This window comes from Rhincodon typus, chromosome 5 (genome assembly GCF_021869965.1).
Source record: "Rhincodon typus isolate 14 chromosome 5, sRhiTyp1.1, whole genome shotgun sequence".
Lineage (NCBI taxonomy): Eukaryota > Metazoa > Chordata > Chondrichthyes > Orectolobiformes > Rhincodontidae > Rhincodon > Rhincodon typus.
The window spans coordinates 1,378,597-1,403,913 of NC_063336.1; the positions used below are offsets into that span (position 1 = coordinate 1,378,597).

The 25,317-nt window shown below is 44.4% G+C and overlaps 1 protein-coding gene across 1 annotated transcript in view; it reads right to left on the reverse strand.

Annotated features, from left to right (window-relative positions):
- The window catches only part of LOC125483089 (dynein axonemal heavy chain 6-like), a 343,417-nt gene that overhangs the window by 139,569 nt on the left and 178,531 nt on the right, over positions 1–25,317 (reverse strand). Inside the window, 2 exon segments of the mRNA XM_048596614.1 lie at positions 8,612–8,864; positions 10,132–10,352. Of these exon segments, the coding sequence (XP_048452571.1) occupies positions 8,612–8,864; positions 10,132–10,352 (474 nt within the window).

The following is a 25,317-nucleotide window of genomic DNA, read 5'->3' on the forward strand; positions in this document are numbered from 1 at the left end:
TTTATTTCAAAACCCCCTTCCCCTCCCCCTTTTCTGATGAAGGGTCTCGGCCCGAAACGTCAGCCTCTCTGCTCCTATGATGCTGCTTGGCCTGCTGTGTTCATCCAGCCCTGCACAATAAAACTGACACTACTGAGCTGCAATTATCCCAGGTTTGTTTAAATTGCACTTACTTCACAGATAATCATCAGTTTCTCAATCAGATGTTTCAATTTATCAATATTTCTATCTGGTTCCAAAAGCTAAAAATTATACCCCAACACCACCAAATTATGAAACTAGATTTGATCAACATTTACAAGATATTAAGGGGAACAGACAGAATAGATAGAGACAAGCTAGTTTTCTTCAATGGAGAGTGTAGTTTACAGGCACAGTCTAAGCATTAATGCCAGGCCTCTTAGCAAGAAATTGAAAAATACTTCTAAACATACATTGGTGGTAGAGGATTGGAGCTCTGTCTCATTAATGACAACTGATGCTAGTTCAATTACTACTCAGATTGATTTTTTTTGTCATACATAAGTAGTAAGGAAAATGTGGCAGATGAGTTGCGATCTTATTGAATAGCAAAACAAGCTGCAGGGTAAAATGGCTCAATGTTATTCCTTTGTTTCTCTATTCTTCTTAACACTCTCTGAAGAGGTCTAAGGAGCCATTTGGTCACTGGCCAATTGTTGGGGACAGACAATATATGTTACTTGGAGTGTGTTACCTACATTTTGAGAGCTACAGACATTCTGATGCTAAATAAATGCAGACATATTTTATCTTCTACCTGAATGGGTAAATAATCAACCATGACAAAAATAAAATATGCCTGAAGCAATTAAATGAAATTCAAACTAAGGCAAATCCATTTCTCTCTTCTGCTGAACTCCTTTCATGTTGACTCGGTGTGCCTCGGATGGTTCCTCCTGGATGCAGTGAGCTGTTCTGTATGGGTCAGGTAGAGGCACAGTTCTCATGCTGCCTTCTTCCTGCCAGCAACTTACTGAGCAGAGCTGGTTTGCCTTGAAGTCATGCTCCTCAATCTGCTGTTACTCAGCAGCTCTGCTGCACAGAAACATGGAAACTAGGAGCAGGAGCACGCCTGCTCTGCCATGACCGATCATCCAGCTTACTGCCCTGTTCCTGCTTCCTCCCCATACCTTTTGATCCCTTTCGCCCTAAGAACTGTATTTAATTCCTTCTTGAAAACATTCAATCTTTTGGCCTCTACTGCTTTCTGTGAATTCCATAGGCTCACCATTCTCTGTGTGAAGAAATTTCTCCTGACCTCAGTCCAAAATGGTCCACACCATATCCATAAACCACGACTTTCAGCTCTGGATTCCCTGGTCATTGGGAACATCCTTCCTGTGTTTACCCTGCCTAGTCCTGTTAGAATAGGTTTCTATGAGATTCAATCCCCCTCTTGCACCATCCTTCTAACCTCCAGTAAATTCTGTCCCTCTCTTCATACATCAGTCCTGTCATCTGGGCAGCATGGTGACCCACAGCACCAGGGACTCAAGTTCGATTCTGACCTCGGGTGATAGTCTGTGTGGCGTTTATATGTTCTCCCCATGTCTGTGTAGGTTTCCTCTGGGGGTGTCCACTTTCCTCCCACAGTCCAAAGATGTGCAGGCTAGATAGATTAGCCATGGGAAATGCAGGGTTACAGGGATAGGATAGGGATCTGGGTGGGTTGCTCTTTGGAGAGGTGCTGCAGACTCGATGGGCTTAATAGCTTCTTTCTATAATACGAGGAATCAGTCTGTTAAACCTTCGCTGCATTCCCTCCATAGACAGAATATCCTTCCTCAGCTAAGGAGACCAGACAGCACACAGTACTCCAGGTGTGGTCTCACTGAGGCCATGTATAATCGCAGCAAGACATCCCTGCTCCTGCACTCAAATCCTCTCGCTACAAAGGCCAACATCCCATTTACCTTCTTCACCTCCTGCTGCACCTGCATGCTTACTTTCAGCAACTGGTGTATAAGATCACCCAAGTCTCACTGCACATCCCCCTTTCCCAATCTATCACCATTCAGATAATAATCTACATTTTTGTTTTTGCTATCGAAGTGGATAAAGTCAGTCACATCTATCAACACAATACTGTATCTGCCATGCAGTTACCCACTCATTCAACTTGTCCAAATTACAGAGAAGCATCTCTGATCCTCCTCACAGCTCACCCTCCTAACCAGCTTTATGCTGTCTGCAAACATGTAGATGTTACATTTTGTTCCCTTATCTAAATCATTAATATATATTGTGAATAGCTGGGGTCCAAGCACTGTCCCTGCAGTACCTCACTAGTTACTGTCTGCCATTGGATAAAAACCTGTTTATTCCTACTGTTTGTTTCCTGCTTGCTAACCAGTTCTCTATCCATGTCAGTACACCAACCCTTTAATTTCACACACTAATCTCTGATGTAGTATCTTATTGGAAACCTTCTGAAAGTCCAAATAAACCACATTCACTGCCTTCCCTTTATAACTCTACCAGTTACATCTTATGAAAAATTCCTATATATTTTATCAAGCATTTGTAAATCCATGCCATGTCCATTCCCATGACTGTTTTCCAAGTGCTCAGCTATTAAATCTTTTATAATGGACTCTAGCATTTTCCCTACTACAGATGTGAGGCTGACTGGTTGATAATTCCCTGTTTCCTTTCTGCGTCCCTTTTTAAATGGTGGGGTTATATTAACTACCTTATAATCCATAGGAGATATTCCAGAGTCTATAGAATCTTGAAAGATGGCCACCAGTGCACCCGCTATTTCTGGGTCCACTTCCTTCGGTCCTCTGGGAAGGAGCATATAGTGCTCATCACCATTCTCCTGATGGCTATGTATAAATTGATACTGAGCTGTATGAAGGTTGTGGAGTGGCATAGTAGTTTTGCTAATTGTCCAGAGATATGCGTTCAAATCCCACCATGGCAAATGTGGAATTTCAGTTCAATAAATGAAAGTGACCATAAAATTAATGGATTGTTGTAAAAGCCCAATAGATTCATTCATGCCCTGCTGGGGAGCAAATCTGCTTTCTATCCCTGCTCCAGTCACTCCAGATCTTAACTATCCCCTAAAATGGGCTAAAAAAACAATCAATTATATTCAAGAAGAAAGCTTACTATCACCTATTAAAGAGAATTTCTAAATAGGAAATAAAGCCTGGCCCAGATCCTGGTAACGAATTGATAAAGAGAAACAATAACCATCTCAGATTATGGCTGTAACATGGAAGGGAAGGTGCCCTAAATCTTGTTACCTTTATTGACCTTGAGTAGCATTTTTGGCCCAGGACTGCACATACATCTGGAAAACCATTGTTACTGCCTCACAAGTGAATATGCTGGAACAAAAACAAAGTTGCTGGCAGCATCTGAAGTTCTGAGGAAGGGTCACCGGACCCGAAACGTTAACTCTGTTTTCTCCTTCACAGATGCTGCCAGACCTGCTGAGCTTTTCCAGCAACTTTGTTTTTGTTCCTGATTTACAGCATCCGCAGTTCTTTTGGTTTTTATTAAGTGAATATGCTGGTTCGGCAGTGTCAGAAGGTAGTTTTATCTTTGTCGTAGTATTGAAGCTGTTTTCAGCATTATGCTAGCCAGTCCTCCTTTGGCCATATGGCTCATATGGAGTCATAGAAAGATAAATTAAAATAAGTTATTATGTCTTTTAAATAAACGTTTAAATAAATGTTTCCTAGGCACCAGCACTTCCTCCTGAACCAGTATGCCAGTAAAACAAGCTGGCTCTGCCATTTTTCGGCAATTGGTGTTTAAAAGGCATTCCTTCCTACCTGAAATAATCCAACCCAACAAATCTGTACCCATTTCTATGGTCTGTTTTTGGACTGCGCTTCCACCTGATATTGTCTACACTCAGTTCCACCTTTGACCCCACCTGTCAAATCTCTGACCTACTGTCATCGTCTCTCGACTCAATATCCTTGCCAGCCTTCCTATCCCACTCTATTAACTATAAACAATCAGGAATCTACATATCAACATACTTATGCCTAATATATGCTGGAAATATGAAACAGAAATAGAAAGCTCTGGATAAACCCAGCAGGTCTGGCAGCATTTGTGAAGAGAAAAGCAGAGTTAACATTTCAAGTCCAGAAACCCTTTGTTAAAACATACGTTATTCATCTTCACGGGTTTCTCTGGCTCACCATGAGTCAATGGGTTGAATTCAAAACCTTGTCCTCATCATCAAAGCAGCCACAGGCTCTCTGCAACCTGCTTCACATTTACACTCTCTTCGATAGCTGCTGACTCTGGAGTCCTGTATCACCTTCTTCCCTCTTTCCAGCTATTGCTACTGTCAGACTCACTCTCCTGAGCTGCCTCATTAAATCTCTCCGAATGTTTATCTGTCCCTAAAAACAATTTCAGAACTCAACTGAGATTTCAATTAACCCTCCTAATCTTGCCACAAGGAGAGGAAGATTTGTGTTATGATAGCACTTTTCACAACAAAAAGATCAAAGAAATACATGGAAGTACTTTTCAAATGTTGTCACTGTGCTAAGGTAGGAAACATGACAACCAGTTTATGCCAGCTCAGGTTCCCGAACAGCAATCGGTTGTTTAGTCATGATGACTGAGTGGGAAATATCAGCCAAGTCCTACACTGCCCTTCTTCAACATAGTCAGAAACTGGGAGCTGCAGTAGGCTATTTGCCCTTCAAGCATGCTCTGTCATTCAATATGATTATGGCTGATCTCCTATTTCAATGCCATATTCCCACCTCCTCCCCAAATCCCTTGATGCCTTTAAAATCTAAAAATTTAACTATCTCCTTCATGAATATATTCAGTGATCTGGTTTCCACAGCTTTTGGTCTTAGAGAATTCCATAGCTTCACTATGCTTTGAATGAAGAATTATTTCCTCATCTTAGTCCTAAATGGTCTATCCTGTTTCCTGAGACTGTGACCACTGGTTCTAGATTCCCCAACCAGGGAAAACATCCTCCCAAATCTCGTCTGACCAGACCTGTGAGAACTTCATGCATTTTAATCAGATCCCCTCTCATCCTTCTAAACTCCAGCGAATACAGGCCCAGTAAAACCCATGTGTCCTCATAGGGCAATCTTGCAATCCCCAGTATCAGCCCATTATGACCCTCCACTGCACTCTCTCTATGGCAAATATATCCTTCCTTAGGTAGGGAGACCAAAAATGCATGCAGTTTTACCTCCACTTTGAGAGAGAACACAGAGGTGCAGCACTTCCTTGGTACTGCTGTGGAGCACCATTTTGAATTATGTATTCAAATTGCTAGAGTGGGAACTGAACCCAGGACCTTGAGACATAGGAGTGAGAATGTTACCCACTGAAACGTGCTGGCAAAATGACAAAGGTCCAACACTTATCATCCTTTAGGAGATTCTACAGGGAATTCTCCATAAAAGGCACCATGTAAATATCTTCTTTCTTTTTCATCGTGCAAGCATTTTCTTCTCTTTACAAAAGATCAAGTTAAAGCTAACAGTACAGTGTATTTTAAAAACTGGAAATGAAATATTTACCATATTTGCATACATACAACATAGTACGCACATACAATATTAGTATATATGTTAAAATTAGATTGTTCCAGATGGACGTATAGGATATGAGCATTTGGCTTTCTCACTGAGCGACTTGTGTGTCCGCTGCATTAAAAAAAAGTCCGCACCTTGTAGGAGAATAATCACTGCACTAGCAATAAAACTGTCTCCTTCACTGTATTCAATTTATGTTCTGCCACAGAACATTATGTTCTCACCATCAGCAGCAAGTACCGACTGTCAGTCTGAAGAAACTTTACAGGAATGATGGTACAATTTATAGAGCATTAAGTAGGGGTAGGTGATGGCCTCATGGTATTATTGCTAGACTATTAATCCAGGAACCCAGCTAATGTTCTGAGGGACTTGGGTTTGAATCCAATAATTCAACAATTAAAAAAAAAATGGAATTAAGAATCTACTGATGACTGTGAAATCATTGCTGATTGTCAGAAAAACCTGTCTGGTTCACTAATGTCCTTTAGGGAAGGAAATCTGCCATCCTTATCTGGTCTGGCCTACATGTGGCTCCAGACCCACAGCAATGTGGTTGACTCTGAGTTGCCCTCTGAAATGGCCTAGTAAGCCACTTAGTTGTGTCAATCGTTACAAAGTATCAAAGAAATGAAACTGAATGGATCACCTGGTATTGACCTAGGCACCGGAAAAGACAATGGCAGAAACAGCCCTGTTGACCCTGCAAAGTCCTCCTCACTAACATCTGGGGGCTAGTGCCAAAAGTGGGAGAGCTGTCTCACAGACCAGTTAAGCAACAGCCTGATATAGTCATACTCACAGAATCATACCTTACAGACAATGTCCCAGACACCACCATCACCATCCCATACTGTCCCGCTGGTAGAACAGACCCAGTAGAGGTGGCAGCACAGTGGGATACAGTCGGGAGGGCATTGCTCTAGGAGTCCTCAACATTGACTCCAGACCCCATGAAGTCTCATGGCTTCAGCTTAAACATGGGCAAGGAAACCTCCTGCTGATTACCCTGTCCTCCCTCAGCTGATGGATCAGTCTCTCCTCCATGTTGAACAACACTTAGAGGAAGCACTGAGGATGGCAAGGGCACAAAATGTACTCTGGGTGGGGGATTTCAGTGTCCACCACCAAGAGTGGCTCAGCAGCAGTACTACTGATCGAGCTGGTCGGGTCCTAAAGGACATAGCTGCTAGACTGGGTCTGCGGCAGGTGGTGAGGGAACCAACAAGAAGGAAAAACATACTCAGCTCCTGACCTCAGGATAGTGTCCTTGGCCCAACCATCTTCAGCTGCTTCATCAATGACCTTCCCTCCATCATAAGGTCAGAAGTGGGGATGTTCACCGATGACTGCACAATGTTCAACATCATTCATGACTCCTCAGAAACTGAAGTAGTCCATGTTCAAATGCAACAAGATCTGGACAATATCCAGGCTTGGGCTGAAAAGTGGCAAATAACATTCACGCCACACAAATGCCAGGAAATGACCATCGCCAGTAAGAGACAACTATTGCCTCTTGACATTCAATGTTGTTACCGTCGCTAAAACATCCCCGGAGCTTTCCATTGACCAGAAACTCAATGGGACTCAACCATATAAATACAGTAGCTACAAGAACCAATCAGAGACTACGAATACTGTGGCAAATAACTGACTTCCTGACTCCCCAAACCCTGTCCACCATCTACAAGGCACAAGTCAGGAGGTCAGGAGCTGAGTGGCCCTGGCGGAACCCAAACTGGGCGTCACTGAGCAGGTTATTGCTGAGCAGGTGCTGCTTGATAGCGCTGTTAGTGACACCTTCCACCACTTTACTAATGATCGAGAGGAGACTGATGGGGCGGTCATTGGTTGGGTTGGGTTTGTTCTGTTTTTTATGTACAGGCATTCCTGGGCAAATTTCTACACTATCGGGCAGCTGCCAGTGTTGTAACTGTACTGGAACAGTTTGGCCAGGGGAGTGGAAAGTTCTGGAGCACAAGGCACAAGGGCTGTGGTGGAATACTCCCCACTTGGCTAGATGGTTGCAGCTCTAACAATGCTCAAGAAGTCTGACACCATCCAGGAAAAAGCAGTCGCATGATTGGCACTACATCCACAAACATCAACTCCCTTCACCACCAATGGTCAGTAGCAGCAGTACATAATCTTTACAAGATGCACTGCAGAAATTCACCAAAGATCCTTGGACAGCACCCTCCAAAACCACGACCACCACAGGAATACCATCGTGGGTCACTGTGGTCATTGTGAGTCAACCTACAGCACATGGACTGCAGCGGCTCAAGAAGGCAGCTCACCCCCACCTTCTCAAGGGCAACCAGGGACGGGCAATAAATGCTGGCCGAGCCAGTGACACCCACATCCCACCAGTGAAGAAAATAATAAAAAAGAAAATAAACACTCCCAGGACAGGGACAGTACATGTTTAGATGCAGTGAAAAGTATCTTTGACAATTCTTCATCAAATACTCCAAGGACAAGGACAGCGTGGTGTAGGATAAAGAGTAAAGCTTCTTCTACGCTATCCCCATCAAGCACTCCCAGCAGAGGATCAACATGGGGTTAGAAAGTGTAAAGCTGTCTCTACACTGTCTGCATTAAACATCCCACAATAGGTATCGCATGGCATTCGGTACAGAATAAAATTACCTCTACATTGTCCTCATCAAACATTCCCAGGACAGGTACAGGATGGAGTTAATTATAAAGCTCTCCCTACAACTACACCAAGCTTCATTTTTTCTAAATAAACCAAAGAACTGCAGATGCTGGAAATCTGAAACAAAGAACAGAGATTGCTGGAGAAACTCAGCAGGTCTGGCAGCATCTGTGATAGAAAGCAAAGTTAACATCTGAGTCCAATGACCCTATTCTGAGGAAGGCCACTGGACTCGAAACATTTACAGTGCTTTCTCTCTAAAGGTGCTGCCAGGTGTCCTCAGTTTTTCTTTGTTCATTGTCTTTCACCATTACATCTTGTGTTTTCTTTATCATCTAATTTGAAAAGTTCCAATGAGTGTTATGATCACGAGTCTACTTACTGACTCCGAAGCCACCATTCTTGCTCATGAAATCCAGAAAAGATTGTAACAGGTGGCAAAGTGTGATCACTATCCCCAGATCTGTAACAGCAAAATGCTGCAACCCTCGATGGCTTCTTACAAATTGCAGGCCTGCTGAAATGCTTTTGTCAAAGAGTGTCTGGAGGTATTCCTTCGCTTTGCCAGGTAACTCTTCTGGGAGTTTTTCTAGCCAGGTACTAACATAAGGTCGCCAACCAAGATCGACTGGGTCCTGACATAGATTAAAAAGAGAAGCACTGTTAGTTAACTCATTCCAAATTGCCCAATCCTGTCAGCACCCTCATTTAAAAGGCACTATGAGCTTATTTACCATCTTCATCATCTTTGGTTGACATTTGTTAAGACTTCTGTGAGTGTTCCCAACTTTACTTATTTAGCAATTTAATGTTATTACTGTTGTTGACTGTGAAAAGTGATGCAAACTATTTAACTCCTCTGTCATTTCCTGGTTTCCCGTTATTACTTCCCCGGCCTTGGTCTCCAAGGGGCCTTTGTTCACTTTGGTCTTTTTTTTCCTTTGAATATGTCTAAGGAAGCTCTTGCCATCTGTTTCCTACTACTTGTTAGTTTGAATCCATTGTTCATTTTTTGGTCATCCTTTGTTGGCTTTTTAAACTTTCCTTATCGTTTGATTTAACACAAACCTTTGCCACATTCTATGTTTTTTTTCTTTCAATTTCAAATTAATGATTAGTTTATTCCCTTTCTAGAGTCTTATTTTGTCACTTGGATATATTTTTGCTGTTAGTCTTGAACTATTTTGTTAAACATTTGCCAAAGGACCTCAGTTTTTTTTTGTGCTAAACTCTTTTCCCAGTCCAGCAGACTCAGCCCTTGTCCTTATGTGATTACCCTGATTTAAGTGCTAAACTTCCACAAAGGGGAGGCAATGACCTAATGGCATTATCGCTGGACTGTTAATCCAGGAAACCCAGATAATGTTCTGGGGACCCAGATTTGAATCCCACTACAGCAGATGGTGGAATTTGAATTCACTAAATATCTGGAATTAAGAATCTAATGATGAGGTGAATCCATCGTTGATTGTCGGAAGAATCCATCTGGTTCACTAATGTCCTTTAGGGAAGGAAGCTGCCATTCTTACCTGGTCTGGCCTACATGTGACTCCAGACCCACAGCAATGTGGTTGACTTTAAACTGTCCTCTGAGCAATTAGGGATGGGCAATAAATGCTGCCTGGTCAGCAACACCCTCATCCCGTGAATGAATAAAGGCAGAAAAAAGTTACTCCCTCTCAAACTGAATGCTAAATTGTGTTATGATCACTGTTCCCTAAGGGATCTTTTCCTCTGAGATTATATATTAAACCTGCCTCAGTACACATTATGATACCCAAAATAGCCTGCTCCCCAGTTGTATTTACAACATATTGCTCTAGGAAACTGTTCCAAATACACTGTCTGAACTCTTCCCAGTGGCTACCTCTGTCAATTTTAATTTTTGGGATGATATCTTACCATATAAACCATAGCACACCTGCTGATTGTAGCAGGGCTAGCTTGGGAAAGGCTGTCCACCTCAAAGAGTAGCCTCATGCCTCGTGGCAAGCTGATGCGTTCCCCATTGGACAAGCACAGAGTCCTGGTGTCATCCAGTACTGTGTTGAGGTTTTCTACCCACACCGTGTCTACTGGGCCATCCATGATTATCCATCGCCAGCTGGACAAGGCCGTAACATCTGAAAGAACATAAAAAGGGTGCATTAATAGAACCTGCGCCCTATTATGGAATTGTCACCCCAGGATCTGAACTTACAGCCCAGGTTTAAAATCTCTCTAGACACCAATTGCTGATCCAGAAATACATTCTTTCACTTCTTGTGATACAAACCTGATATCATGATCATTATATGTGCCTTGACACAATCTTCTTCGATTGCTCAGATAGCAAATAGATTAATACAATAACAAAAGCAAAATGGTTCTGCTCCACTTTCTGAATCAATCTTTTACCTGTTCTTATCTGTTCTTTTTTATCAGTGGCTCTTGCCTTCCACATCATTTCTCGAGTCACTTATTTGTTTCTGCCTTCCACCGAACTCAAATCTTACTTTTTGATCTTTAATCCAAGCTCTTTACCTTTCCCAGTCTTTGAACTTATTTATGAACTGTTCAGTCATTAAATAGCACAAAACTATGTGGCATTTCTCTCACAGAGCAAACTGGTTGTCCCACTTCCCCAGTCCCCACATTCCTGCAATGTTTTTCTCCTTCGAATATTTCACCATAAGACCATCAGAGCAGAGGGAGGCCATTCAGCCCATCGAGTCTGCTCTACCATTCAATGAGATCATGGCTGATCTAATAATTCTCAACTCCACTTTCCTGCCTTTTCCCCACAAACCTTGATTCCCTACTGATTAAAAATCTCTGAATCCAATTCTATCTGATCTGTTATTTCCTGAAAGCTACTATTGTATCTGGGCACACCACCCTATGAGAAGTGAATACCACCCAATTCCTGCAGCAAATAACTCATCTATTGACTCCCCAAAGCCTGTCTCAAATAATTCCATGAAGGAGTAAAAGAGTAAAAGGGAAAGCAAGAACTGCAGATGCTGGAGACCTGACTGAAATGTCAGCTTTCCTGCTTCTCTGATGCTGCCTGGCCTGTTGTACTCCTCCAGCTCCACACTGTGCTGTCACTGTGTAAAAGAGATAGTAGGAACTGCAGATGCTGGAGAATCTGAGATAACAAGGTGTAGAGCTGGATGAACACAGCAGGCCAAGCAGCATCAGAGGAGCAGGAAAGCTGACATTTCGGGCCTAGACCCTTCATCAGAAATGGGGGAGGGGAAGGGTGTTCTGAAATAAATAGGGAGAGAGGGGGAGGCAGATAGAAGATGGATAGAGGAGAAGATAGGTGGAGAGGAAACAGACAGGTCAAAGAGGCGGGGATGGAGCCAGTAAAGGTGAGTGTAGGTGGGGAGGTAGGGAGGAGATAGGTCAGTCCAGGGAGGACGGACAGGTCAAGGGGGCGGGATGAGGTTAGTAGGTAGGAAATGGGGGTGCTGCTTGAGGTGGGAGGAGCGGATAGGTCGGAGGAAGAACAGGTTAGGGAGGCGGGGACAAGTTGGGCTGGTTTTGGGATGCGGTAGGGGGAGGGGAGATTTTGAAGCTTGTGAAGTCCACATTGATACCATTGGGCTGCAGCGTTCCCAAGCGGAATATGAGTTGCTGTTCCTGCAACCTTCGGGTGGCATCGTTGTGGCACTGCAGGAGGTCCAGGATGGACATGTCATCTGAGGAATGGGAGGGGGAGTTGAAATGGTTCGCAACTGGGAGGTGTAGTTGTTTATTGTGAACCGAGCGTAGGTGTTCTGCAAAGCGGTCCCCGAGCCTCCGCTTGGTTTCCCCGATGTAGAGGAAGCCACAACGGGTACAGCGGATGCAGTATACCACATTAGCAGACGTGCGGGTGAACATCTGCTTGATGTGGAAAGTCTTCTTGGGGCCTGGGATGGGGGTTAGGGAGGAGGTGTGGGGGCAGGTGTAGCACTTCCTGAGGTTGCAGGGAAAAGTGCCGGGTGTGGTGGGGCTGGAGGGGAGTGTGGAGCGGACAAGGGAGTCACGGAGAGAGTGGTCCCTCCGGAAAGCAGATAAGGGTGGGGAGGGAAAGATGTCTTTGGTGGTGGGGTCGGATTGCAGATGGCGGAAGTGTCGGAGGATGATGTGTTGGATCCGGAGGTTGGTGGGGTGGTACGTGAGGACGAGGGGGATTCTTTTTTGGTTGTTATTGCGGGGACGGGGTGTGAGGGATGAGTTGCGGGAAATGCGGGAGACACGGTGGAGGGCGTTCTCGACCACTGTGGGTGGGGTGTTGCGGTCCTTGAAAAACGAGGACATCTGAGATGTACGGGAGTGAAATGCCTCATCCTGGGAGCAGATGCGGCGGAGGCGAAGGAATTGGGAATAGGGAATGGCATTTTTGCAGGGAGGTGGGTGGGAGGAGGTGTATTCTAGGTAGCTGTGGGCTTGAAATGGATATCGGTTTCCAGGTGGTTGCCAGAGATGGAAACAGGGAGGTCCAGGAAGGAGAGAGAGATATCAGAGATGGTCCAGGTGAACTTAAGGTTGGGGTGGAAGGTGTTGGTGAAGTGGATGAACTGTTCGAGCTCCTCGTGGGAGCACGAGGCGGCGCCAATACAGTCATCAATGTAACGGAGGAAGAGGTGAGGTTTAGGGCCAGTGTAGGTACGGAAGAGGGATTGTTCCACGTAACCTACAAAGAGGCAGGCATAGCTTGGGCACATGCGGGTACCCATGGCCACCCCCTTTGTCTGTAGGAAGTGAGAGGAATTGAAAGAGAAGTTGTTGAGGGTGAGGACGAGTTCGGCTAAGCGGATGAGGGTGTCAGTGGAGGGGGGGACTGGTCGGGCCTGCGGGACAGGAAGAAGCGGAGTGCCTTTAGGCCATCTGTATGGGGAATGCAGGTGTATAGGGACTGGACGTCCATGGTAAAGATGAGGTGTTGGGGACCGGGGAATTGGAAGTTCTGGAGGAGGTGGAGGGTGTGGGTGGTGTCACGGACATAGGTAGGGAGTTCCTGGACCAAGGGGGAGAAAATGGAGTCCAGATAGTTGGAGATAAGTTCTGTGGGGCAGGAGCAGGCGGAGACAATGAGTCGACCAGGGCATTCAGGTTTGTGGATTTTGGGGAGGAGAAAGAAGCGGGCGGTGTGGGGTTGGGGAACGATGAGGTTGGAGGCTGTGGGTGGGAGGTCACCTGAGGTGATGAGGTTGTGGATGGTTTGGGAGATGATGGTTTGGTGCTCGAGGGTGGGGTCATGATCAAGAGGGCAGTAGGAGGAGGTGTCGGAGGGTTGGCGTCTGGCCTCGGCGATGTAGAGGTCAGTGCGCCATACTACAACTGCGCCTCCCTTGTCCGCGGGTTTTATGGTGAGGTTGGGATTGGAGCGGAGGGAGCGGAGGGCTGGACGTTCTGTGGGGGAGAGGTTGGAGTGGGTGAGAGGGCTGGAGAGGTTGAGGCGATTGATGTCTCGACGGCAGTTGGAGATGAAGAGGTCGAGGGAGGGTAGGAGGCCTTGGGGTGGTGTCCAGGAGGAGCGGGTGTGTTGGAGGTGGAGAAGGGGTCAGTAGAGGGAGGGTTAGGTTCATGGTTGAAGAAGTAACCGTGGAGGCAGAGGCAGCGGAAAAACTGCTCAATGTCCAAACGTGACCGGTTTGGTCCCTTTGCTTTCATCTTAAATTTCCTCTTAGTCTTCTCTGCTTTAAAGAAAATAATCCCAATCCCAATCTTTTACCGTCCATCCATAAAATAGTATTCCTTCATTCCTGGATCTCTTATTCCACCCAATTTGAATGACAGGTCATCTGGGTGAAACATTAATTCTGTTTCTCTCATCACAGACGATGCCTGACCTGTTAAGTGGTTCAAACAGGTTTTGTTTGTGCTTCTGATGAACATTTCAATCATAACTATTAATCTTTCTTTCTTAAAATACTTCTCACTTGCTAACAATCATGAAAGAAAACAGAACTGTACATTGCACTCACCCTGTCAATGGCCTTCTTAATAATTCATGGGATGTGAATGTATTTGCAAGATCAGCATTTATTGCCCATTCCTAATTGCCCATGAGAAAATCAGGGTGAGCTGTCTTCTTGAACCTCTGTAACTCATGTTGTGGATTTTCAGATTCTGATCCAGCAACACGGAAGGGAAGGAAATATGCTTCCAACTCAGGGTGGTGTGTGACTTGGAGAGGAACTTGTAAGTGTTGGTGTTCCCATGGATCTACTGTTCTTGTCCTTCCAGATGTCTGAGATCATGAGTGTGGAAACTGCGCTTGGGATAAATCTGGCAAGTTGCTGTAGAGATTCTTGTTGACGGTACACATTGCTGCCACTGTGCACTGATGGTGGTGGAAAAAGTGAGTACTTGAGCTGTGGACAGGGTGCCAGTCACATTCTGATGCTTTGCTCATTCAGTTGAGTGGACAATATTCCACTACACTCCTGGTTTGAGCCTTGTAGATAGTAGACAAGCTCTGGGGTAGGAAGTTGCAGTAACACTTTTTCTGTGGCTATTCCATTCAGTATCTGGTGAATGCTGACCTCAAAGATATTGATGGTGGGGGTAGGTAGGGTGGTGGAGTTATGGGAGTGGGACAGTTCAGTAATGGTCACTTTCCTCTGCAAGTCAAGAGGAGATGGTTAGATCCTCTCTTCTAAGAAATGGTAATTTCCTGGCATTAGTGTTGTGCACATGTTAGTTTCCTTGTATTAGCCCAAGAGGAATGTTCTCTGTGGATAAAGATTGCTTCTTCTACATGAGGTAGGGTGAATGGAACTGAACACTGTACAATCACCACCCATTCTGACCCTTTGGTGGAAGTAATGATTGCCAATGCTGCTGAAGATGGTTGGGGTGAGGAAACTACCGTGAAGAACCCCTGCAGCAATATCCTGGGGGTGATATGATGGCTTCCAACCAACACAAACGGGTACTTTTGTGCTGGGGGAGGTAGGGTGAGCTGAATGCCAGACCATGAGGTGACAGATTAGGGTGATTCTGCTGCTGCTGCTGGCCCACAGTACCTCAGAAATACTTAGGTTTGAGCTTTTGGATCCACTCGGAACTGTCCCCATCTAACATGTCCTGGATGGTGACACGTGAATGTACATTGTGTGGTAAGCAAGATTGGTGAGTTGAAGTTAGACGTGTGGGAATATAATGTTGTGGAGATAGCAAATACCAAGCTTAAAGAAAGGTAAGACTGGATATTATATATTTCTGGTTACAGGATGTCCAAGTAAGATAGGAGAGAAAAGAAAGCATAATCGATTGCAGTATTGATTTAGAAGAACATTGCAATGCTGGAGGGAGAAGTTCTACCAACGAGGTTAAGAATGGAATCCAGAGTTAAGGAACAAAATAGGTGCAATTACATCACTCAGTGTAGTCTAATGTCCACTAACTAGTAGGAACAAAATAGAGAAATAAGCTTTTAAGAATATTAGAGAGAATTGCTAAAAACATAGAGTAGTTATAATTTTTTTATTCATTTGTGGAATATGAGTGTCGCTGGCTGGCCAGCATTTATTGCCCATCCCTAGCTGCCCCCTTGAGAAGGTGGGGGTGAGCTGCATTTTTGAACCACTGCAGTCCACCTGCTGTGGGTTGACCCACAATGCCTGTAGGGAGGGAATGCCAGGATTTTGACCCAGCAACAGTGAGGCAATGGTGATATATTTCCAAGTCAAGGCAGTGAGTGGTTTGGAGGGGAATTCGAAAATGGTGGTGCTCCTATGTATCTGCTGCCCTTGTCCTCCGAGATGGAAGTAGTTGTGGGTTTGGAAGGTTCTATCTGAGGATCTTTGGTGAACTTCCGCAGTGCATCTTATAGATAGTACGCACTGCTGCTACTGAGCGTCGGTGGTGGAGGGAGTGGATGTTTGTGGATGTGGTGCCAATCAAGCGGCTGCTTTGTCCTGGATGGTGTCAAGCTTCTTGAGTGTTGTTGGGGATGCACTAATCCAGGCAAGTGGGGAGTATTCCATCACCCTCCTGACTTGTGCCTTGTAGATGGTGGACAGGCTTTTCAGGGGGGAGTTACTTGCTGCAGTATTCCTACCTTCTGGCCTGCTCTTGTAGCTACTGTATTTATGTGGTGAGTCAAGTTGAGTTTCTGATCAATGATAACCCCTAGGATGTTGATAGCAGGGGATTCAGTGATGGTGACACCGTTGAATGCCAAGAGGCAGTGATTAGATTGTCTCTTATTGTTGATGGTCATAGCCTGGCATTTGTGTGGCATGAATATCACTTGCCACTTGTCTGCCCAAGCCTGGATATTATCCAGATCTTGTTGCATTTGAACATGGACTGCATCAGTATCTGAGGAGTCATGAATGGTGCTGAACATTATGCAATCATCGGTGAACATCCCCACTTCTGACCTTATGATGGAGGGAAGGTCGTTGATGAAGCAGCTGAAGATGGTTCAGCCGAGGACACTTCCCTGAGGAACTCCTGCAACGGTGACTTTAAAAATATGAATAGGCCTGGGCAGTAGTAGTGTAAAGGCAGAGGGCAGCAAGAGTTTCTTGAGTATGTTTTAGGGAATTTTTGATGGCAATCCATTTCCAGTTCAATGGGAAAGTGGCATGGCTAGATCTGGTCTTGGCAATGAGGATTGCCAAGTAGATTTCCAGCATCCGCAGTTCTTTGGGTTTTTTTTGTTTCTTTTTGATCAAGTAGATTGAGTGTCAGTTGGACAACTTTTAGGGACAGTGATCATTCCATCATAAGGTTTAATTTCTTTGTGGAAAAGAGGAAAGGAGGAATTCAGAGTAATCAATTGTGGGAAAACTAATTTCAAAAGGATAAGAATGGAACTGGGTCTAATTAATTGGAATTAAAGGTTGACAGAAAAAAATGTAACTGAACTTTGGGTTGCACTTAATGCTGAGAAATTTCAACTGCAGGCAAAATATCCTGCCATGAAGAGGACAAGTAGAACAAACTAATCTAGAATTCCCAGGCTGACAAATGAGATAGAATATAAAATGAAACTGCTAAAATTTGCTTTCAACAGATATCAGGTAGATAACAGAACTGAAAGTCAGTTGAGTTTAGTAGTCTCATAGGAGAATAAGAGAAGCTACAAGAAAAAGAGATTGGTAGTTAGTATCAAAAGGAACTCAAAAGTTTTCAACTGGCAAATACACGGTAAAGAAGTGGTAAAAGGAGTAGGTGATTAGGGACTTGAAAAGGAAATTGTGCATAGGGGGCATAGCTAAGGAATTGAATGAATACTTTGCACTGTCTTTACCAAGGAAAAAGATCCTGCACAGATCATGGTGGAAGAGGAGATAGTTCAGACTCTTGGAGAGTTTAAAACTGATCAGGAGATGATAATGGATAGGCTGTCTATACATAAAATTGACAAGACCTCAGGACCGGATGAGATATATCTGAGGATTCAGGGAGATATGAAAGTCGTAGAATTCCTACAGTCTGGAAGCAGGCCATTTGGCCCATTAGGTTCACACAGACCCTCCAAAGAACATCCCATCCAGACCCAACCCCCGACTCTATCCCTGTAACCTTGCATTTCCCACTTAGCCTACACATCCTTTGCCACTATGGGCAATTTAACATGGCCATTCCATCTAACCTGCACATCTTTGGACTATAGGAGGAAACTGGAGCACCTGGCGGAAACCCACAGAGGTGGGGAGAACATGAAAACTCCACACAGATGGTCGCCTGAGGCTGGAATCAAACCCAGTTCAATGGTGCTGTGAGGCAGCAGTGCTAACCATTGAGCCACCATGCTGCCCTTGTCAGCATAACAAAGTTGTCTATCCTTTTTTATACTTTCCAGGTATCTCTGGAAAGTCCAGCATTTGTTGTCATAGAATATAGAACATAAAACAGTACAGCACAGTACAGGCCCTTCGGCCCACGATGTTGTGCCGAACTTTTACCCTAATCCTAAGATCTATCTAACCTCCACCCCTACGTTATACTATCATCCATATGCCTATCTAATAGCCGCTTAAATGACCCTAATGAGGCCGACTCCACTACACTCTCCGACAATGCATTCCACGCCCCGACCACTCTCTGAGTAAAGAACCTACCTCTGACGTCGCCCCTATATCTACCTCCACTCACTTTAAAACTATGCCCCCTCGTAATATCTACCTTCACCCAAGGAAAAAGTCTCTGGCTGTCTACTCTATCTATACCTCTGATCATTTTGTATACCTCTATCAAGTCACCTCTCATCCTTCGTCGTTCTAAAGAGAAAAGCCCTAGCTCTCTCAACCTTTCCTCGTAAGACCTTCCCTCTATTCCAGGCATAATCCTGCTAAATCTCCTCTGTACCTTTTCCAACACTTCCACATCTTTCCTGTAATGAGGCGACCAGAACTGGACACAATACTCCAGATGTGGCCGAGCCAGGCTTTTGTATAGCTGGAGCATAACTTCACGGCTCTTGAACTCAATCCCTCTATTAATGAATGCTAACACACCATACACCTTCTTAACAACTCTATCCACCTGGGTGGCAGCTTTCAGGGAACTGTGGACACGAACCTCAAGATCCCTCTGCTCCTCCACACTGCCAAGAATCTTTCCGTTAACCCTGTATTCTGCTTTCAAGTTTGTCCTTCCAAAATGAATCACCTCACACTTTTTAGGGTTAAACTCCATCTGCCACTTCTCAGCCCAGCTCTGCATCCTATCAATGTCCCTTTGTAACCTAGAACAGCCCTCCGCCTATCCACAACGCGACCCACCTTCGTATCGTCTGCGAACTTACTAATCCACCCTTCCAATCCTTCATCCAAATCATTTACAAAAATCACAAATAGAAGAGGACCCAGAACAGATCCTTGTTCTACACCACTCGTAACTGAGCACCATGTTGAATATTTTCTGTCCACTACCACCCTTTGTCTTCTAAGGGTCAGCTAATTCTGAATCCAATCTGCCATATTTCCCCCTATCCCATGCCTCCTTACCTTCTGCATGAGCCTACCCCCATGGGGAACATTATCAAACGCCTTACTTAAATCTATGTATACCACATCCACTGCTCTACCTTTATCCACGTGTTTGGTCACCTCTTCAAAGAATTCAGTAAGGTTTGTGAGGCATGATCTACCCCTCACAAATCCATGCTGACTATCACAAATCAAACTGTGCCTTTCCAAGTGATCATAAATCCTATCTCTCAGAGCCCTTTCCAATAATTTGCCCACCACTGACGTAAGACTAACTGGCCTGTAATTTCCGGGGTTATCCCTGTTCCCTTTTTTGAACAAGGGGATGACGTTTGCCTCTCTCCAATCTTCCGGCACTATACCCATGGACAGTGAGGACGAAATGATCATCGCCAAAGGCCCTTCAATCTCGTCCCTCACGTCCCATAGAATCCTTGGATAAATCCCATCAGGCCCGGGGGACTTATCTATCTTCAACTTCCTCAAAATTCCTAGCACATCTTCCTTACTAACATCGACCTCCTCTAGCGTACCAGTCTGTTTCACACTGTCCTCCTTTACAACTAGGTCCCTGTCAGTTGTGAATACCGAAGAAAAGTATTCATTAAGGACCTCTCCTATCTCTTTAGGCTCCGTGCACAAATTCCCTTTACAATCCTTGATCGGCCCTATCCTTTCTCTGGTCATTCTCTTATACCTCACGTACGTGTAAAAAGCCTTGGCGTTTTCCTTGATCCTATCTGCCAAGGTTTTCTCATGCCCCCTTACAGCTCTCCTAAGCCCTTTCTTCAGCTCCTTCTTGGATAACTTGTATCCCTCTAGAGCCTTTTCCGATCCTTATTTCCTAAACCTTACATAAGCATCCTTCTTCCTTTTAACCAAACGTTCGACCTCTCTTGAGAACCAAGGATCCCTCACTCGACCGCATCTTCCCTGCCTGCTAGAGTCAAACGTATCGAGCACTCGCAGTATGCATTCCTTAAACAATCTCCACATTTCAATCGTGCCCTTCCCTGACAGCATCTGTTCCCATTTTATGTTACCATCCTTAATTGCCCAGAAACTGAGCTGATTTACTTTCACAGCAATTAAGAGTCAACCACATCACTGTAGTGTGGACTCACATGTAGGACTGGCTGCAATATTCACTCATCAACAAGAAACAGAAGTAACTGTGAAGAAGTTACCCTATTCTACCCTTTCAGTTTGCCCTCTTCATGCAGGGAGTTCCCTATGTTTCTGCTCAGAATTGCTCTGCAGATGTTAAGGGGGATATATTTTAATTCACACAGCAGTTTCATTGATAACTAGTTTACCGCTTGCTCAGGAAATATGTTTGCTTGTATTGGACATCTTATTTTTGACTCTCTTGGAAAGCTTGGTGAAAGTCTCTTTTGCTCTAACCAATAATAATAAACAGAATCAAATGGATCATTTTGGTGATGGAATAAGGCATTTATACTTTTGGGGGAGTCAGTGAATGTGGTTTATTTGGACTTTCAGAAGGCTTTCAATGATGTCCCACTTAAGAGATTAATAATTAAAACTAAAGTGCATGGGATTGGAGGTAGTCTGTTGATATGGATACAAAACTGGTTGACAGACAAAAAACAAAGAGAAGGAAAAAACAGAGATAGCAAGAACTGCCGATGCTGGAGTCAGAGATAACACAGTGTCGAGCTGGAGGAACACAGCAGGCCAGGCAGCATCAGAGGAGCAGGAAAGTTGACACTTTGGGTCGGGACTCTTCTTCAGAAATGGGGGAAGGGGAAGGGAGCTGGGAAATAAACAGAGAGAGAAGGGGTGGGGCTGGAGAAGGTAGGTGGGATGGTGATAGGTGAGTACAGGTAGGGAGTGGTGGGGATTGGTCAGTGTGGTGGGAGGAGCAGATAGGTGGGAGAGAAGATGAACAGGTTGTGTCAGGTCAAGGAGGCAGGGATGGGAGGGAGGGTTGGTCATGGGATGACGCCGAGGGTGGGGAGATTTTAAAACTGGTGAATTCCATGTTTAGGCCATCGGGCTGTAGGTTCCCGAGGCGGAATATGAGGTTTTGCTCCTCCAGTTTGTGGGTGGTGTCATTGTGACACCGGAGGAGGCCCAGAATGGACACATCACTCTCCAACAGCATCGCAACGTGCTGGCTCAGGGCTGCACCACTCCGCAGTTCCACTTCATCCTCCAGTTCTGAGGAAGGGTCACTGGACCTGAAACGTTAACTCTGTTTTCTCCTCCACAGATGTTGCCAGACCTGCTGAGCTTTTCCAGCAACTTTGTTTTTGTCCCAGGATGGACATGTCACTCAGGGAGTGGGAGGGGGAGTTGAAATGGTTAAAAGGAAAAAAAAAGGTCTTTTTCCGAGAGACAGCCAGTGACTAGTGGGGTACCTTGGGGATAAGTGCTTGAACCCCGCAAGCTGTTCATAATACATATTAATGATTTAGATGAAGGAAGTAAATGTAATATCTCAAATTTTGCAGATGACACAAAGCTGAAGAGGATGCCGAGACGTTGCATTTGGATAAGCTGACTGAGTGGGCAAATGTATGGCAGATGCTATATAATGTGGATAAATATAAGGTATCAAAAATAGGAAGGCAGATTATTACCCGAAGGGCGGTAAATTGAGAGAGGAGAATTTTTAATGACACCTGGGTGTCTTCATGCACCAGTTTCTGAAATTAAGTGCAGGTGCAGCCGGCAGTAAAGAAGGCCAATGCTATATTGGCCTTCACAGCGAGAGGATTCAAGTACAGGAGGAGGGATGTATTGCTGCAATTATACAGGGCATCGGTGAGGCCACATCTGGAGTATTGTGTGTTGTCCCTTATCTGAGAGATGATCTTGCTACAAAGGGAGTGCGGCGAAGGTTTACCAGATAGATTCCTGGAATGGCAGGACTGACAGATGAAGAGAGATTTAAATTGCTTAAGATTGTATTCATTGGAGCTTGGAAGAATGAGGGGGTTCTCATAGAAACCTATAAAATCCAATTAAGACTAGATAGGTCCGAGGCAGGAAGGATGTTCCCAATAGCTGGGGGCGTCCAGAGCCAAGGGTCATAGTTTAAGGATAAAAAGCAAATATTTTTGGACCAAGATGAGGAGAAATGTCTTCACTCAGAGAGTGGTGAGCCTGTGAAGTTCACAGAAAGTGGTTGAGGCCAAAACATTGTGTTTGCAAGAAGGAGGTAGTGGTCAAAGAGATCGAAGGGATTTGGGGGAAGGGCGGGATTTGGGTCTTGAGTTTGATGATCAACTATGTCTCTATGTTTCGATGTGGTACGGATCGTGGCTTAGTGGGACCTCAGTTCCAGCACCATTCCCCCACCAGCATTGGCAGGTTCCCCTCCAACACCACCCCTGACTTGAAACTACCTCACTGTTCCTTCACTGTTGCTGTTTCTACATTCTAGAATTCCCTTCCTAATAGCACTTTGAGTGCCCCTACATCACATGGGATGCAGTGGTTCAAGAAACTAGGGATGGACAACTTGCCCACATCCCATTAATGAATACAGAAACAATTCCAATCGTACCACTTTTCCTCCATTTACCAGCTTCAGCATCTGTTTAGATCCTGTTAATCTTTAACTTCCTTCATTTCTGATACAATGGTATTGACCTGAAATGTTAACTCTGCTTCCCAATCCACATGTATTGCCTGACTGTTGCCAGCAGTTTTCGTTTTTATTTCATATGTTCGAACTCTCACTGATTTTTCGTTACAAGTATTTCCACTATAACACATGTTTCATTAACAGGAATTGGCTGTAATGTGATTGATGAATAGTGGACGCTGTTTGGACAATGCAAAATTTCGACTGTACAGTACAGTGATTTTCTACAGTGATTTCCCTATCATGCGATCTTCTATGGTGATTTTCTACAGTGCAAGGTTGCACAAGAATGCGACTATCATGTTATAAGAGAACTACCTGTACTTTTATTCTTTTATCAGTTTTGAACTATCAGCTGGAAATTGCTGGTAGTCTTTGGGACAGCTTGTATTAAAAAAAGAGCAGACGAAACAAGCTTTATTTGGTTCTGAGATCAGGCCTGGAGGCTGAGTGTGGGCTGAGCCTTGATTAAAAATGTTCTAACAGACAGAGCAACCCTGGGGAGAGCACTGTGTTTAAACAGATAACAGAGGTTGGCTGCAAGGTCAGTACCTGGGGATTGGTTCCAGCAGGTCTGAGAGAAACCCTCTTTTCAAGCAAACGGCAATTGTTGAATGGTAACTGAAGCCTCAGGAAGAATCAGTCAAATTGTCAGGGTGCAACCAGAATTAAAGTTTTGTTTTGAAATGTGTTTCTGAGAGATGGTTCTGTGCTGCTGCTGAGGCAACATGAAGATTTCAAAGCTCCCTGCATAATCTGATACACCTGCTTCTGGAAGCTCAATAGAAAGCTGAGTTAGGAGTATTGTTGCCTTTAGCTGTGTGAGTCCACATTTATAACAATGAAACAACATCATGAAGGACAGTTAAGTAATCTAGTCAGCTTTGATATTTTCTTTTATCTATTGCTTAATTGCATTTCTCTGCCTTTCGTGTGAATGGGGCTGGAAACAAATGTTTTGGGTTGAAAGCACAGGTATTAATCAGTTTACCGTGTCTGATAACCCCTACAAGGCCGATGGGAAGATCACTAACTAATCTCCTTTGATAACAGGCCTAGCTGCCTAGCTGGAACTCATCACCTGAGCCCTTTATAAAGCAGACTCATGCCCCTCTTCTGTGGTTATGTTTGTGCCCAGGTGTCCTTGGAGAGGGAGCATGCAGTGTTCTTCAATGCTCTGGATGCCTTTAGAGAGAGGTGGGCACAGCGGGGGATACAATGCTTTATTTCCCCCTCCAAATTCATATTGATTTAACTCTTTCCCTACCCTTCACATTTGATGGTTTGCATTGCCTACATTGGGCTTTGTATGTAAAAACTGAATTGGCTGCATGGGGGTTTTTACAGGTGGTGGATGGTAGTTAAAAACAAAGCAGACCAAAGATGCGTCCACAGAATGGTTTGCCCTGGGCTGGGAATAGCCTATGTACGCAACGAGTAGGGGCTCTATTTTTTGGTGTTCAACAATAAATGATGTTCCTTGCTAGTCGGGTTTCCGGAGCTGTTACACCATGATGTTTAAATTTCTCTCTGTTCATTGTATTAGATATCTTTTGTTTAAGATACAAAACCAGTGTGTGGAAAATTAATTTTTCACAAAGTCTGGGATTGGTTATTCAAAAGTTTGGTTAGGAAACATTAGAGTGACTAATTGGAGATCTTTGACAATTTAATATTACTCTATGTTCCAAATACAGAGGGAGAAAGGCTGATTTAGTTCAGCCATCTGTCTCCATGTTGTAACATATATCCATAATTTGCAGTCTTTTGTTTTTGACACAGATAATGTTCTTCTATGATCTTAATCCAATTTATTTAGGCTGTAGTCAAATCAAGAAACCTTGATCCCTTCTGGCCAAAGATTATACAGTGAAGCCACCAAACCAACCATCCATGGCACACTGCCTATCTCACCAGGGTGAAAATCTCTTCCAAACCAGTTCCCCACCAAGTCATATACCATCCTGACTCGGAAACATATCACTATTGCTTCACTGACTCTGGATCAAAGTCCATAAGAACATAAGACATAGGAGCAGAAAATAGGCCATTCGGCTCTTCGAGTCTGCTCTGCCATTCAATCATGGCTGATAAGTTCCTCAACCCCATTCTCCTGCTTTCTCCCCGTCACCCTTGAACTCCCTATCTATCTCAGTTTTAAATGTACTCAATGACCTGGCCTCCATAGCCTTCTGTGGCAGTGAATTCCATAGATTCACCACTCTCTTTTCTCCTTATCTCTGTTCTAAAAGGTCTTCCTTTTACTCTAAGGCTGTGCCCTTGGGTCCTAGACTTTCCTACCAATGGAAGCATCTTCCCAACATCCACTCTGTCCAGGCCATTCAGTATTCTGTAAGTTTCAATTAGGTCCCCCCTCATCCTTCTAAACTCCAACGAGTATAGTCCCAGAGTCCTCAAACATTCCTCATATGTTAATCTTTCCATTCCTGGGACTATTGTCATGAACCTCCTCTGAACCCGCTCCAGGGCCAGTACATCCTTCCTGAGATATGGGACCCAAAACTGCACACAATACTCCAAATGCGG